Source organism: Leiobunum rupestre, chromosome 4 (assembly GCF_980474605.1).
Source record: "Leiobunum rupestre chromosome 4, qqLeiRupe1.1.hap1, whole genome shotgun sequence".
Classification (NCBI taxonomy): domain Eukaryota; kingdom Metazoa; phylum Arthropoda; class Arachnida; order Opiliones; family Sclerosomatidae; genus Leiobunum; species Leiobunum rupestre.
This window is the reverse complement of record NC_143387.1, coordinates 56,233,232-56,247,136: the sequence shown is the minus strand read 5'-3', so window position 1 is coordinate 56,247,136 and position 13,905 is coordinate 56,233,232. Positions and strand designations below refer to the sequence as shown.

Genomic DNA, 13,905 nt, shown 5'->3' with positions numbered 1-13,905 from the left:
ATACAATTTACCATCCTATGTTAAAGAGTGGCCACCGCCCACCCTCAGGATACGCGGGTTGGCAAACCAATTCAAAAGCTGTTGAGCCCATGTTATTTACTATAGTTAGATATACAATTTACCATCCTATGTTAAAGAGTGGCCATCACCCACCCTCAGGATACGCGGGTTGGCAAACCAATTCAAAAGCTGTTGAGCCCATGTGATTTCCTATAGTAAGACAGTGGCGTAAATAGCACCCCCGCAGACCCCGCGGGGCGGGGGGGGCGAGTTCTAGGGGGCCCCCAAACGTTTATGATTAAAATCGGTGCTAATAAAAAGGGCCCCCGAGTCGTTTTTCGCGGGGGGCCCCCCGAGTTCTAGTTACGCCACTGTAGTAAGATATACAATTTACCATCCTATGTTAAAGAGTGGCCACCGCCCACCCTCAGGATACCCGGGTGGGCAAACCAATACAAAAGCTGTTGAGGCCATTTTATTTACTATTGTTAGATAGACGGAAAGTATCAAAGGTGAAATAGGTAAGCAAAACACGACAAACATAATTTTTTAAATTATTGAAATTAGTGGAAAAATGATTTAAAGAAATTCTTAAACTGGGATTTAAATGTGTTTATTTTAGGAAATTTATATCAAACATTTGGGTATGGTTCAAACACCAAAATTCCTATTATTGCACAAATTCAAAAAGATACCCTTGAATGAAATTAAGTCCGACTGCTTTGGATTTTTTGGTATCCCATATTCTTAGTTCATAAATACATTCTTGATTAATGGATATTGGTTTTGACTTAACTTGCAAGGCAATTTGACAAAAAGTTTTATTTTAAATTTCGATCTATTTGTGCCAGAGCTATAAACGGGTAGTCTTTACGTTAACTTGTAAGTTAATATACCTAAGTTTTGCGAATGGTATACGGCAAAGTTTATCGTAATAAAAATTTACCTTCATAGATATAAAACTACATATGCCCGAATGCCCCTAGTTTTTGGATGAGTATGGGAGTCCAATAATTATTAATGGCGGTACGTAAGTGTGTGAAGGGAAATAGAGTCTTCAATGCTTTAACTTTTTAAGCGTACGCGTGTTCTTAATAATATAATACCTTCTCCCGATAGTGACTTCAATTTATAATTGTTTCTTTATGGTTATATTGCTTTTATTACCCAAAAGGAAGTTCGTCAGGTGTGGATTGAACTCGTAGTTTGTCTTGAACCTTTTGTTTGGTGTAACGAGTGATGAAGTTTTTTAATGTCTCCTGTTGATTTATTTGAATATGAAACTCCCTTGTTATAGTTGGTCTTTTAACCTTGCGTGATGAAACTGGTGACGAAGTTCTTTAACGTCTCTTGTTGAGTTTATCACTGAACTTTTAGACTAGTTTCTCTTTCAACCTTGTGAAGTAATTTTCTCCAGAAACGAAGAAAATATTGAATTCGAGCTATTATTTCCTTATGATCAGAAAAACCATAGTCATAGTAAGACTGAAGATAAATGATGCCATCTTTAAAGGAGGAATTTTAAATATAGCTTGACGTCTCTTATAAAAAGTATCATCCAGTGCCATCTTGAATGATATACCGAAAACATTTAGTTCCTTTTATGAAACTTGATAGAGGAAAATGGTCATATTGGGAACCCGTATTGGATCGCGGCACAAGTATTTACATTGAAAGACTCCAAAGGGATTATGGGAAATGTACCACCATTGTCAATTTTTGGGCTCCAATAATTCAACTAAAAATGGGGCAAGTTAAAATCATATAATATTGGCATTATTTATATTAGTAAATTTTCAAGAACAAATCAATGAAGCGAAAATTGCAATTAAAGGTTACTTAAACAAAAATATAACTAAACTTTTTCCATAACATAAATAATTAACAAAAATATGATTCTAATCAACTAATTTTGATGTTAATCAACAAACAAACAATAGAAAAAATAACAAGTAATTACAAATTAAATATTAAACTTTTTTCAATGCAACGCGACGAAAAGATGGTTCACGACAGTAAATGAATATAAATAACGTGTATAAAAGAGCTAGTAAATAATTTTGTTGAGATCCGCAAATCTCTTGCCCAACATTCCTGGGAAGCTCCATCGCCCATTGGTGCCCATCTCGAAACCTCCTTCCGTTCCCCAAGGTATCCAAGCCCGAAAGGATTATACTGTTAGCGGCAAGGGTGTAGCCACGTTTTTTGAAAAGCTTACATATTATTATAGTAGTTTTTTTGAACGATTATGATTGAAGTGTACACCGGATTTCGCGAGTGGATTCTCTCTCGTTTTCTGGACCCTCAATAAATTTTTGACGTGGCTAAACTCTTTTTTGCGGCCTCCTTTACTTAACTCAAAAGCCAATTAGAGGGGCCCCTTGACGCCAGAAGCCCCCGCCCTCGTTGCGGGGTCTGCAGAGGCCTTATGTTCACCACTGACCGTGAGTGCCTTACAGTTTGCCCTCCACACATGGGGATCATAGTGGCTAAATTGGCTATTATATGACGTAACAATATCGCCACATATCATGTGTAAAAAAATTACGTCGCTAGGGTTCAGATAATCTTACTCGTTAAAATAGTGTAAACAATTACTATAAATCATAATCGCAAGGAATAAATAAAAAGAACCGCATTAATAAATCTTCGATTGCAATAATAAAATGCACGAAGTAACTACAGGAAAAGCATTTAAATAAAAAGATACATAAATAAATGGATAAATAAGAAAATAAAATAAATTAAGCTTACGGGGTGAAACCTGTTGTGATAATTACGAAAGCAAATGCCTGCGCACTGTTTTGAAAAGTGGACATAAAATTTAGTTAAGTGCAGTCAAAACTGCATTTTGGTATAGTATGTTTCGAGTTTTCATCCTAGTTTACACAGTGAGTCCTATAGTAGGAACTTTTTAGAACGAATCAACTGCTAATACGCTAGGAAATTTGCATAAACCAGTAAAAATAGGAGCTTCTTTAGTTCTTTTTAACCCATAAGTAAAACAATGTAAAATCGTTGGTCCACCATAAAATCTGCAGTCCCTACTCCCTTTAAAGCAATATGCTACGATCAAGGCACCGATTGTCATCATAACTATTATTTTAACATTTCCTTCCCATTTCCATACCCATATTCAGACCTTGGCTTGTCCAAAACATATAAAAAATTGATACATCAGGGCCATTAAAAAATGTTTTCTCAACTGCTCTTGTTATAAAAACAAATCGATTTATGGCATGAATAGTAACTCTCACGGTATAGAGCGAAATATTTTTCGCGGAAAAGCTTATTGCCGAATGCCAAGTCTATTTGTGTGTCTCCGTCAGTAGAAAATTTACCATTCAAACCAGGCATAAGCTCGACTCCATATGGGCAGAAAAGCTCCGTAAGTTTTGTCCGCCGCTGTAAGAAATCCAGGTTGAAATCGCCAACGATGACTGTCGGAATTGAGTTACTATACAAACTGAAAGAACTTTATTGTTTATTTATTTATTTATTTAAATAAGAAAATAAGTATCTCAGTGTGGGGCTTTTAGAGAATTTATAAGTACATATGGGGAAGAGGGCTTTTCAAATTTTCGAGCTCGTTTATTCGAGTACTCACTTTCGAGCGAGGCATCTTAAGCGAGTGTGCCCACCTACCACTGCTCACCACCCGAACATTTAAAATTTTCGAGCTCGTTTATTCGAGTACTCACTTTCGAGCGAGGCATCTTAAGCGAGTGTGCCCACCTACCACTGCTCAACACCCGAACATTTAAAATTTTCAAGCTCGTTTATTCGAGTACTCACTTTCGAGTGAGGCATCTTAAGCGAGTGTGCCCACCACCTACCACCCACCACCCGACGCGAAGTTTGAGGTTCACTTGACCTTAAACTCCGAAAATATACGTAAAATAAGGCGGAAAAAGGGACGAGAATTTCGACAACTTAACTAGCCAACTCCCCCCGTAGATGTTCCGAACTAATTTTGTTAAGCTTCCAGTGGCCGAGAGCATAAAGGCGTCATTACTTGGAGTTTTTGAATGGCCGTTTGTGAGTTCGAATCCTGGTTGCGCCAAACCTGCAAATTATTTTTCGCAGCCCACGTGCCATGGTGTCTTCTCCACAACGCCAACAACAACAACAACAACACTTAACGACAATCCGTCCATAGCAATAGTGTCACTTCGTATATATACGATGTGAAACTAAAAACTAAGAATGTGCTTACCTAGGTTTTATAATAATAATAATAATAATTTTATTCCATCGATCACAGATTTTTTGTACAATTTTACAGGAAGGCCAAGTCGTTTCTACGACTTTTAGCCTGGTTTTACATTAATCTTTGCGTTGATTTAAGACAATTAAATATAGTTAATATAGGTAGAGAATGTACATCATGGAAATTTTAAAACTCTTGATTAAAGCAGATTACATTAATATTTCCTTTTTTGCCAGTTTTTTAAATTGATTGATTGTTATATTTAAAGGAAGATTAAATTTGTTAATTAATTTGGGTACATTTATAAAACAAGACTTCAATTTCTGTTCCGTGCGCGCGTAGGGTATTTCTAAAATACAAATATTCCTAGTAGAGTATATAGAGATGCGACTCATGTTAAAGGGATTATATGTATAATAATTTAGACATTTATATGGCAAAATTCGATCGAAATCCCATTCGACCGAATTCAATATGTTTCCGAAATATAGCCCAAAAGGCGGATTCGGTTCATTGGGACCTTTTGTTTTGTTTTTTACTTCTGCCCCGAGATATAGCAGGGTATGCAAAAAACGTTATACCTAAACAAAATTGCTACAGGTGTACTAACGGTAAGGTTAGGTTAGGTTAGGTAAGGTTAGGTTAGGTTAGGTTAGGTTAGGTGATTTACTATAAAAAATAATATAAACGTGCAAAATTGGGCTGTAAACCGCACAATTGGGGTATTTTCGATCGATTGGGACTCAATGTTAAATCGTTTTCGAACGAATGGGATTTCGGTCGAATGGGACCAAAGCAATTATACATCTGATAGATATTTAGAATATTATTTTTTTCAAAGAGTGGCTTTGTATGTGTTTGTGGCGGTAGGCCTTCTATAGCCCTTAAAGTTCTTTTTTGAAGAATAAAAAGTCTATTTAAATTATTACTGTTAGTATTTCCCCAAATAGTTACACAGAATGTCAGATGAGAATAAACCAGAGCGTAGTATAACTGCATACAGAGCGCTTTTTTTTATTAAATAACTACCAAATGCAATTTTCTTTGCTATTTTATCGATATGCTTAAACCATCTCAAGTCTGGATCGTACCATGGTCCCAAATATTTATACTCCCTTACTTCTTCCAAAGGAGTATTTCCCATTACAATTTTTTTTACATGGATACGTTTTTTATTGATATTACTAAACAGCATGTGTACTGTTTTTTCCTTGTTTATTTCTAGAAAATTATCACAAAGCCAACGATCTATTTTATCTAGGCTTATGTTTGTTTTAATTATGAGATTTTCAATATCTGGGTCACCTATTAGGTTTAATGTATCATCTGCATAAAGAATTCGATCATCATCGGTATCAAAGTCCGTTATAAAATAGACATTAAATAATAATGGCGATAATATCGAGCCTTGCGGAAGGCCTATCGTTGCGCGTTTTGGTGCAGAAATATTATTTCCTATTTTAGTTTGATTAGTTCTATTGGCTAAATATGATGTAATCCAATTCAATGGTTGACCCCTAATACCTTTTATATTAAGTTTACTTAGTAATCTTTCATGATTTACAAAATCGAAAGCTTTTTTTAAATCTAAAAAAACTCCTATCACATTATTGTTATTGTCAAGGTGGTATTACGTAATTTCCTAAAAATATCATGGTTAAAAACAGTATACCATGCAATAATTCAATCAATACTAATGTACGGGATTATTGGTTGGGGAGGAACGTTTAACACATACATTGAAAAATTAAAAAAAAAGCAAAGAAAAATAATCCGTATGTTTAAAAAGACATAATTTAGAGTCACGTTTAGTATTATACAGGGTGTTACGGGTAAGAGTACCGAAACTTTTATAATGTGTTCTATGGGTCAATACGAGTTGAAAATTTCTAATGAACCATGGTCCTAAAATGTACCGTTTAGGAGATACAAGCTTTAAAAATTTGACCTAAAAAACACCGAAATTCACGCAAATGTGAAATCCTTATTATGCCTTGATCACAATTGTTGTCTTAAAATGATCGGTTGTTTTTTAGAGATATAAAGTGATAAAAGGATCGCCGAATATCAAAAGATCATTACAATCTCGTCCGGAAGTATGCACCTCCAGATTGTGAATTTACGAAGAAGCTTTAAAAACAAGACTTGTAATAATTTTCGACGTTTAACTGTAACCTAGTCGTGTTTGATAGTACAAAAACCAGCAGCACATAATTAATGGTATGTTTTTATTTATCAAAACAGAACAATTATTGACATTGTTACACGCACCGTTCACATTATTTACAAGAGTTGTTCGAAATGCCCACCTTGAACTCTAATGCACAAATGACAACGTCGTGCAAATGATTGACGAACGTTTTCTCAGATGTCTGGTGTGTTTCGAATTGTCTCACATGCATCGATAATACGCTGGCGCAAGTCGTCGACATCTCGGACCTCTGTTTTATAAACTACGTCTTTCAGATGTCCCCAAAGATAGAAGTTCCAAGCGTTCAAATCGGAAGATCGTGCTGGCCATGGAATAGTTCCTCCTCGTCCTATCCACCTTAAAAGAAATGTCGCATCGAGGTGGTCTCTCACGGCACGGCTGAAATGTGGTAGCACCCCATCGTGCAAGAACCACATCCGGTGTCGATGTAAGTACATTTCCAAATTAACACGTCGTTTTATACCGAAAATTGCAACATCACTAGAGCATCTATTACAATTAAACGTGTTGATTAAAAAATAATTTGTAGATGTATTCACAAAACCCTCTTTCTTGGCGTAGCTTTGACTGTACAAATTTTCCACCCCCGCCCCTTCCATCCCACTGATAACCCTTCCGAGTTATTTCTGGCTTCAGGTACTGCGAATTTTTTGCTCTTGCAATTTTCGGTATAAAACGACGTGTTAATTTGGAAATGTACTTACTTCGAGACCGGACTTTCGATAATGATGGTGCATTTTACCAACGCTGAATACACCGACATGCACTTGATGTACGGACGAGCCGAAGGAAGAGGAGATGAAGCCCGACGATTGTACCAAGAAACTTTCCCTAACAGAAGACTACCGAATAGACGAACCTTCGAAAGTGTGGACCGGCGTTTACGAGAAACTGGTCAACTTCAACCCTCTCAAGAAGGACTTAGAGACGTTCCACACGACGTAGAAGAACAGGTAATTATTTGAAATCTCTGTTTGCGCGATGTAGTTTATAACAGTTTTTTCATTGAAAAAACCATCTGGAATGTTTCAGGTACTGACCATTTTCGATGATGACCCCAGCACAGGTACCCGTCAAGCTGGACGACAGCTTGATGTAAATCACGTGATGGTCTGGAGAATTCTTCATGGTCATCGTTATCACCCTTACCACTTACAGAAAGTTCAAGCCTTAAGCGAAGCAGACTATCCACACCGCCGCAACTTCAGTCAGTGGATTGTGGACAGAGTGCAAGAAGATCCGCAGTTCCCAATTGTCATCTTGGCATTCGATGAGGCCAATTTCTCGCGAGATGGTATTCTCAACTTACACAATACCCATCAGTGGAGCCAAAACCACCCTCACGGAACTGTGGTCACAGCTCACCAAGAAAGATTTAGCCTAAACGTCTGGTGTGGCATTGATGGAGAAAACTTAGTGGGACCCTATTTCCTTCCGCCAAGATTGAATGGAGAGTCGTACCTGGAATTTCTGCAACGAGCCCTACCAGAGCTTCTGGGAGATGTTCCGTTAGCGACTAGACAGCGGATGTGGTTCTTGCACGATGGGGTGCCACCACATTTCAGCCGTGCCGTGAGAGACCACCTCGATGCGACATTTCTTTTAAGGTGGATAGGACGAGGAGGAACTATTCCATGGCCAGCACGATCTTCCGATTTGAACGCTTGGAACTTCTATCTTTGGGGACATCTGAAAGACGTAGTTTATAAAACAGAGGTCCGAGATGTCGACGACTTGCGCCAGCGTATTATCGATGCGTGTGAGACAATTCGAAACACACCAGACATCTGGGAAAACGTTCGTCAATCATTTGTACGACGTTGTCATTTGTGCATTAGAGTTCAAGGTGGGCATTTCGAACAACTCTTATAAATAATGTGAACGGTGCGTGTAACAATGTCAATAATTGTTCTTTTTTGATAAATAAAAACATACCATTAATTATGTGCTGCTGGTTTTTTAGTACTATCAAACACGACTAGGTTACAGTTAAACGTCGAAAATTATTACAAGTCTTGTTTTTAAAGCCTCTTCGTAAATTCACAATCTGGAGATTGTAATGATCTTTTGATATTCGGCGATCCTTTTATCACTTTATATCTCTAAAAAACAACCGATCATTTTAAGACAACAATTGTGATCAAGGCATAATAAGGATTTCACATTTGCGTGAATTTCGGTGTTTTTTAGGTCAAATTTTTAAAGCTTGTATCTTCTAAACGGTACATTTTAGGACCATGGTTCATTAGACATTTTCAACTCGTATTGACCCATAGAACACATTATAAAAGTTTCGGTACTCTTATCCATAACACCCTGTATATAGATTTTAAAGTATTAACTGTTAGACAATTGTATTCAAAAATAATATTAATCCATACTTACAAGATCCGACACACTATTATCCCGCCAAATATTAAATATAGCACCAGAAGTAATGTGTTAGGAGAAAAAATGTATAAAATGATCGGACAAAGGCATGTAACTTTTCTAGGTCCCAAATTATATAACTTAATTGATATAAATATAAGACAATGTAATATATATATAATTATTTAAAAAAAAATAACATCTTGGTTAATAACTTTTGGTATAACAAATCTGTATAATCTTTTGGACTTTTAGATTAATTTCAAACCCGCTTCGAGATAACTAGAACTAATTTTGTATGAGTTGTATTATTATTTTGTGAACTATATATAAAATATGTATTTAACCCCCAGCCACGCACGAGCAATGTTGCTCATGTGGTAAATTGGGGAGATACAATAACCCCTGGAAATTTTATTAACTGTATGTAATAAAGGTATCAATAAATACAAAGTCATTAAGCACAACCATAACCCTATCATTCTAATATTTAAAAATTAGTTTTGAGGGTTTGCAGATCTAATACAAATCCTGTAAAAAATTATTAATTTTATTATTTATTATTATTATTATTATTATTGAAATATACGTACATGTAACACATAGCAAGGACAAAACTGGAATGTGGTTTTCGAGACGAAAGGAATGTGCATAATTTTCTTCATAACCTCGTAGACATTCACAGATAGCTAACGGCCGCGTAGTAGCTCTGACAATGATTTCAGGTAACACACGTTTTCCCCGAGTCGAAAGGATGTGCAGACTCTCTTAATAACCTGGGAGATATTCACGGATATCTAATGGCCACTTTGTAGTTTTGACAATGGTTTCAGGTAATACTTTTCCCCCCGTTTTTATTATCAAAGCGTAAGTCCGGCACCGCTCATAGATGGCGCGCCGGACTAAATAGCGTGATCGACGCTGTATTTCCTTGAAACATTGAGCAGACACTGACATTCCGTGGCTGACTGTACGCGAATTAATTCATCATTCGGATTGGCGAACTCTTTTAATCTCGATTATCGCAACGTCCCAGAACGGATGTGTTTATAGAGTAATGAACGGCTCTCTTTGAGACTTTAATTGACGATCAATTTCGACTCTGTAATCCGGTATAGTTTAGTGGGCATTAATTAGAACAGGGGGGTAGAAGTTGTGGCCGCGGGGGAGGAGGGGCTGGCAAGGGGGTGCCAAGTATCAGGGCGGGATCGGTGATATTGGTCGCGGGATCCGGCTATTGTCGCACTCACTGGAATTAATTAAATAAAGCGCCTTCGGTCTATATATTATGGTCGAACGATGGCGCTTTTTCTTTATTTCGGGAAACCTCCTTTTCTGATCGTGATGCCTCCCTTCTTTTGTCAAACGTGGCCTTTCTAAGTTTTCTTCACGTTGAAAAATCCCGAGACATTATGTCCAGCCCAACCGTCCATTGCCTTTATTTCGCTTTCTTTGTAAAGCCACGAAGAACCCGATACATTCTTTTGTTTAGAGGATTTTTGTTTGCAAGATCTCGGGTCGTTTTCCTAAAGAATGAGTTTTTATTTTATCTTTTAAAGGATTTACATTGTTACGTAAGCGAGACTAAAGATACGATATTGTTCGACTAAACATTTTCTTTCGTTCGTGTTTCGCTCAATTTGTCGAAGTTGCGTCTTAAGACTACACATTCGGATTTACTTCTATTCTCCTTCCGTTTCATCCCAGCTAAGCGACGTTCGGAAAAGGGTTCTTAATTGGGACTAATCGTATCGGGATTCATCTTCGCTTTTGAAATAGAATTTCCCTCTGTCCCTCGTAGCTGCGTCCGAATTGATCTATCCTTGGGCCCTGTCGAATGGGTATTACTTGATTAGTTTCCGGTTTAAACTATCTAGTTTATATAAATATATATAAATGCACATATACCTATCCCCATTAGAAAGGGCACAAGGATATATAAATTTTATACATATACATATATATATATACATGGTGTTAACTAAAAAAGGGACCAGGGCGAATATCTCAAAACGTGTTTTAGCTACGATTTTGAAATTGAAGGGTATTATAGAGCGCTCGGGGGGTTAACCGACTTTAAAAATTTCAATGACCTGGAATCAATTCTTCAAGGTCATTCGAAAATTATCTTGAGAACCGTAAGAGTTACGAAGTTGGTTCCAATTTGAAAAGTGTTCCCCGTCACATTTAAATGGCTAACTAGCTTCAACCCGATCTGATTTGCAAAATAGGAAGTCGTGATCAAAGACAAGTAGCCCTAAAATGAATTGCGTCAGAGACCAGGTTGAAAGGCTAATAACCTAAAAGATTTTGCGTTTGCGATGCTTACGGACAATTTCCATGAAATAAAATTGGTCCGACGGCATTTACACTTACAGGGTTGCCACAAAATTTTCAGATTCAAATTCCCTGACTATTCCCTGTTTTTCCTGACCATTTTAAGAGATTTTCCCTGACGTATTAAGGCCAAAATTTTTCTTTTATATTTTACTTTTATCAGAAGTTAATAAATTTAGATGGACTTATATTTCAATAAAAAGGTTAAAAAATATTGGAAATTTTGAAAAAAAAATAGACAAACATTCAAGGGAATAAATGAGGATCATAGAATTTGTCATAGATCTAGAGTTAAATTACCTTCAAAATGTGCCCAGATAAAATTGAATTCCCTGACTTTTCCCTGAATTTTTACCAATTCTTAAAATTCCCTGACATTTCCCTGACTTTTTAGGCCCATTTTTAAATTCCCTGACTTTTCCATGATTTCCCTGTTTTCCCTGACGTGTGGCAACCCTGACTTACTTTTTCTCACGCTTGTTACGCTGTAGCACGGTCGCCATGGCAACAACTTTGAAATAAAATTTCTAAAGTCACTTAGGCCTAACGGCATTACGTTTTTATGTTGAATAGTTGTTAAAAACCAATTGAAGGCTTTTAAAATTCATTTTGCGCGTGAAAATACCTCTACATCTTATGGTCAAAAAAGCACGCAAAGAAGGCTGTGTGCCCAAGACATGTACCTGTAGTGTCGCGCGCTAAAACGTCATTACAAAATCCGTCCATTAGGTTAATTATTCGCAATAATCAGAACTGTATTCTTCCCAAGAAAAGGTTGAAATGGTTCGACTTTGTTACGAGAATGGAAATACCGCTCGAATTGCTGAAAGAACGTTTTAACCAAAGAATATAAAGCCCCACGAATGGAAGGTGTAGCTCCGTCTAGAGGAACTTTTGCGCCTCTCGTTTTTAAAGAGAGACCGGGTTTCGCTAACCATTTCCGGTTACTCTTATTTGCTTTGCCGGAGGTTTCTAGCTCGGTCAAAACACGCGGCCAATAATATCAATCATTCCATTCCTGGGGCTTTATATTCTTTGTTTTAACTACGTCATCCACAACTTCGATCAAACAATTTTAAGAGTTGTTAGGCTATTTCAACTAACCGGAAATGTCAATGGAAACATTGAAGAACGTACATGTAACCAATTAATGGAAATTGTACGTAAGCTACGCAAACGTAAAATCTTTAAAGTTATTTGCCTTTCAACCTGGTCTCTGACGCAATTCATTTTCGGGCTACTTGTCTTTGATCTCGACTTCCTATTTCCCAAATCAGATCGGGTTCAAGCTGGTTAGCGATAAAATGTGACGGGAAACACCTTTCTAATTGGAACCAACTTCGTAACTCTTAAGGTTCTTACAATAATTTTCAAATGACCTTGAACACGTGGTTCAAGGTCATGGAAATTTTCATAGTCGGTTGACCCCCTAAGTGCTCTATAACACCCTAAAATTTCAAAATCGTAGCTAAAACATGTTTTGAGATATTCACCCTGATCCATTTTTAGTTAGAGATTCGAGAAACAAAAATAGGGATTTACAGCCAGATTTTTACTATATATATATGTACGGGGTGTTTCAAAAGGTTATGCAAAAATTTGAAGGAGTTGTGGGGGGTGGTTTGGGAAGTATGCCCATTTTCCTACGATGAGCGAAAAGAGCGTCAGAGAGCTTCAAAGTGTGGCCTACTAGCCCGTGCAAGTAGGTTGCGACAAGTGCATAACCAAGCAGCAGGGAAACGCGAACATTAAGGTTTGGGTTCGTGTGATAGGTAAAAAAGGACTTTGTAAACAAATCGAGGTAACCAGCGTAAAAAATTAAAAAGTAAAAATTAAACAGTATTTAAAGTCCCTGCTGCTTTGTTTTTAGCTTGTTGCAGCCTACTTCCAGGGACCACACTTTGAAGCTCTCTGACGCTCTTTTAACTCATCGTAGGAAAATGAGAAAAAACAGGCGTACTTCTCAATTCACCCCCTACAACTCCTTCAAATTTTTGCATAACCATTTGAAACAGCGCACTGTATTTACTATAACTGATCAGTTAAGATAATGAATCAGGTACAATTTGAAATCGGATTGCTGAGTGAGGGGAACTTAAAAGATACTGACCTAAATAACTCGATTAATTGGCCTTAAAAGCACTATCTGTAGAGTCACTCATTATCAAGATGGTTAGAGAGATCGTTGTGAAAACACAAATTAATAAAAATTAATTAATATTTACGGTTTTTTTTAATACGGCGCAGGCAAATGATCTGATTTCCCTCACTTTGTTGAATTCTTTCATTCGTGGTTATTTAATCGTGTGATGGAACTTGGCAGCGTAGCAACGGCCAGTAGCGGCGCCAGCAACAGGCCGGGGCAGGCCGGGGCCTACTTGAAATTTTGGTAGGGCCTCCAAAATGTAATATATGGGCCTCCAAATTATTTATTGTAAAAAATTTCTGTAATTTGTTTGCGAAATAATTTATTTATTTATTAATTTTCCAATATTCAACGCGAGTGATTTGCTTAACGACACTGCTGTTTTTTTTTGTGCTCGTTATGAGCCATTGTAACGGGTGGGACAATACAGTTCGCTCGTCCATTTAATTAATCAGGTGCGAGATATGTGTTACGGCCACGCCAACGGGGGGATACTTGGGGATAGGGTTGGGACACCCGTGGCGGAAGTATGACAACCACCCGTTGTGGGATTAGTGGTCGTCCTCACACGGCCATGCACAATCTCTGCCTCCCGGACGCCTGGGATTACAGGAGTGAGCCACTACTCCC

General features: G+C 37.4%; 1 protein-coding gene across 1 annotated transcript; it reads left to right on the top strand.

The window, feature by feature from the left end:
* The first annotated feature begins 7,150 nt into the window (after window positions 1-7,150).
* Window positions 7,151-8,294, top strand: LOC149948379 (histone-lysine N-methyltransferase SETMAR-like). The gene is made up of 2 exons (XM_090171068.1): window positions 7,151-7,375; window positions 7,455-8,294. Exons 1-2 carry the CDS (start codon window positions 7,151-7,153, stop codon window positions 8,292-8,294), a joined length of 1,065 nt encoding a protein of 354 aa, XP_090027194.1.
* The last annotated feature ends 5,611 nt before the right edge of the window (window positions 8,295-13,905 follow it).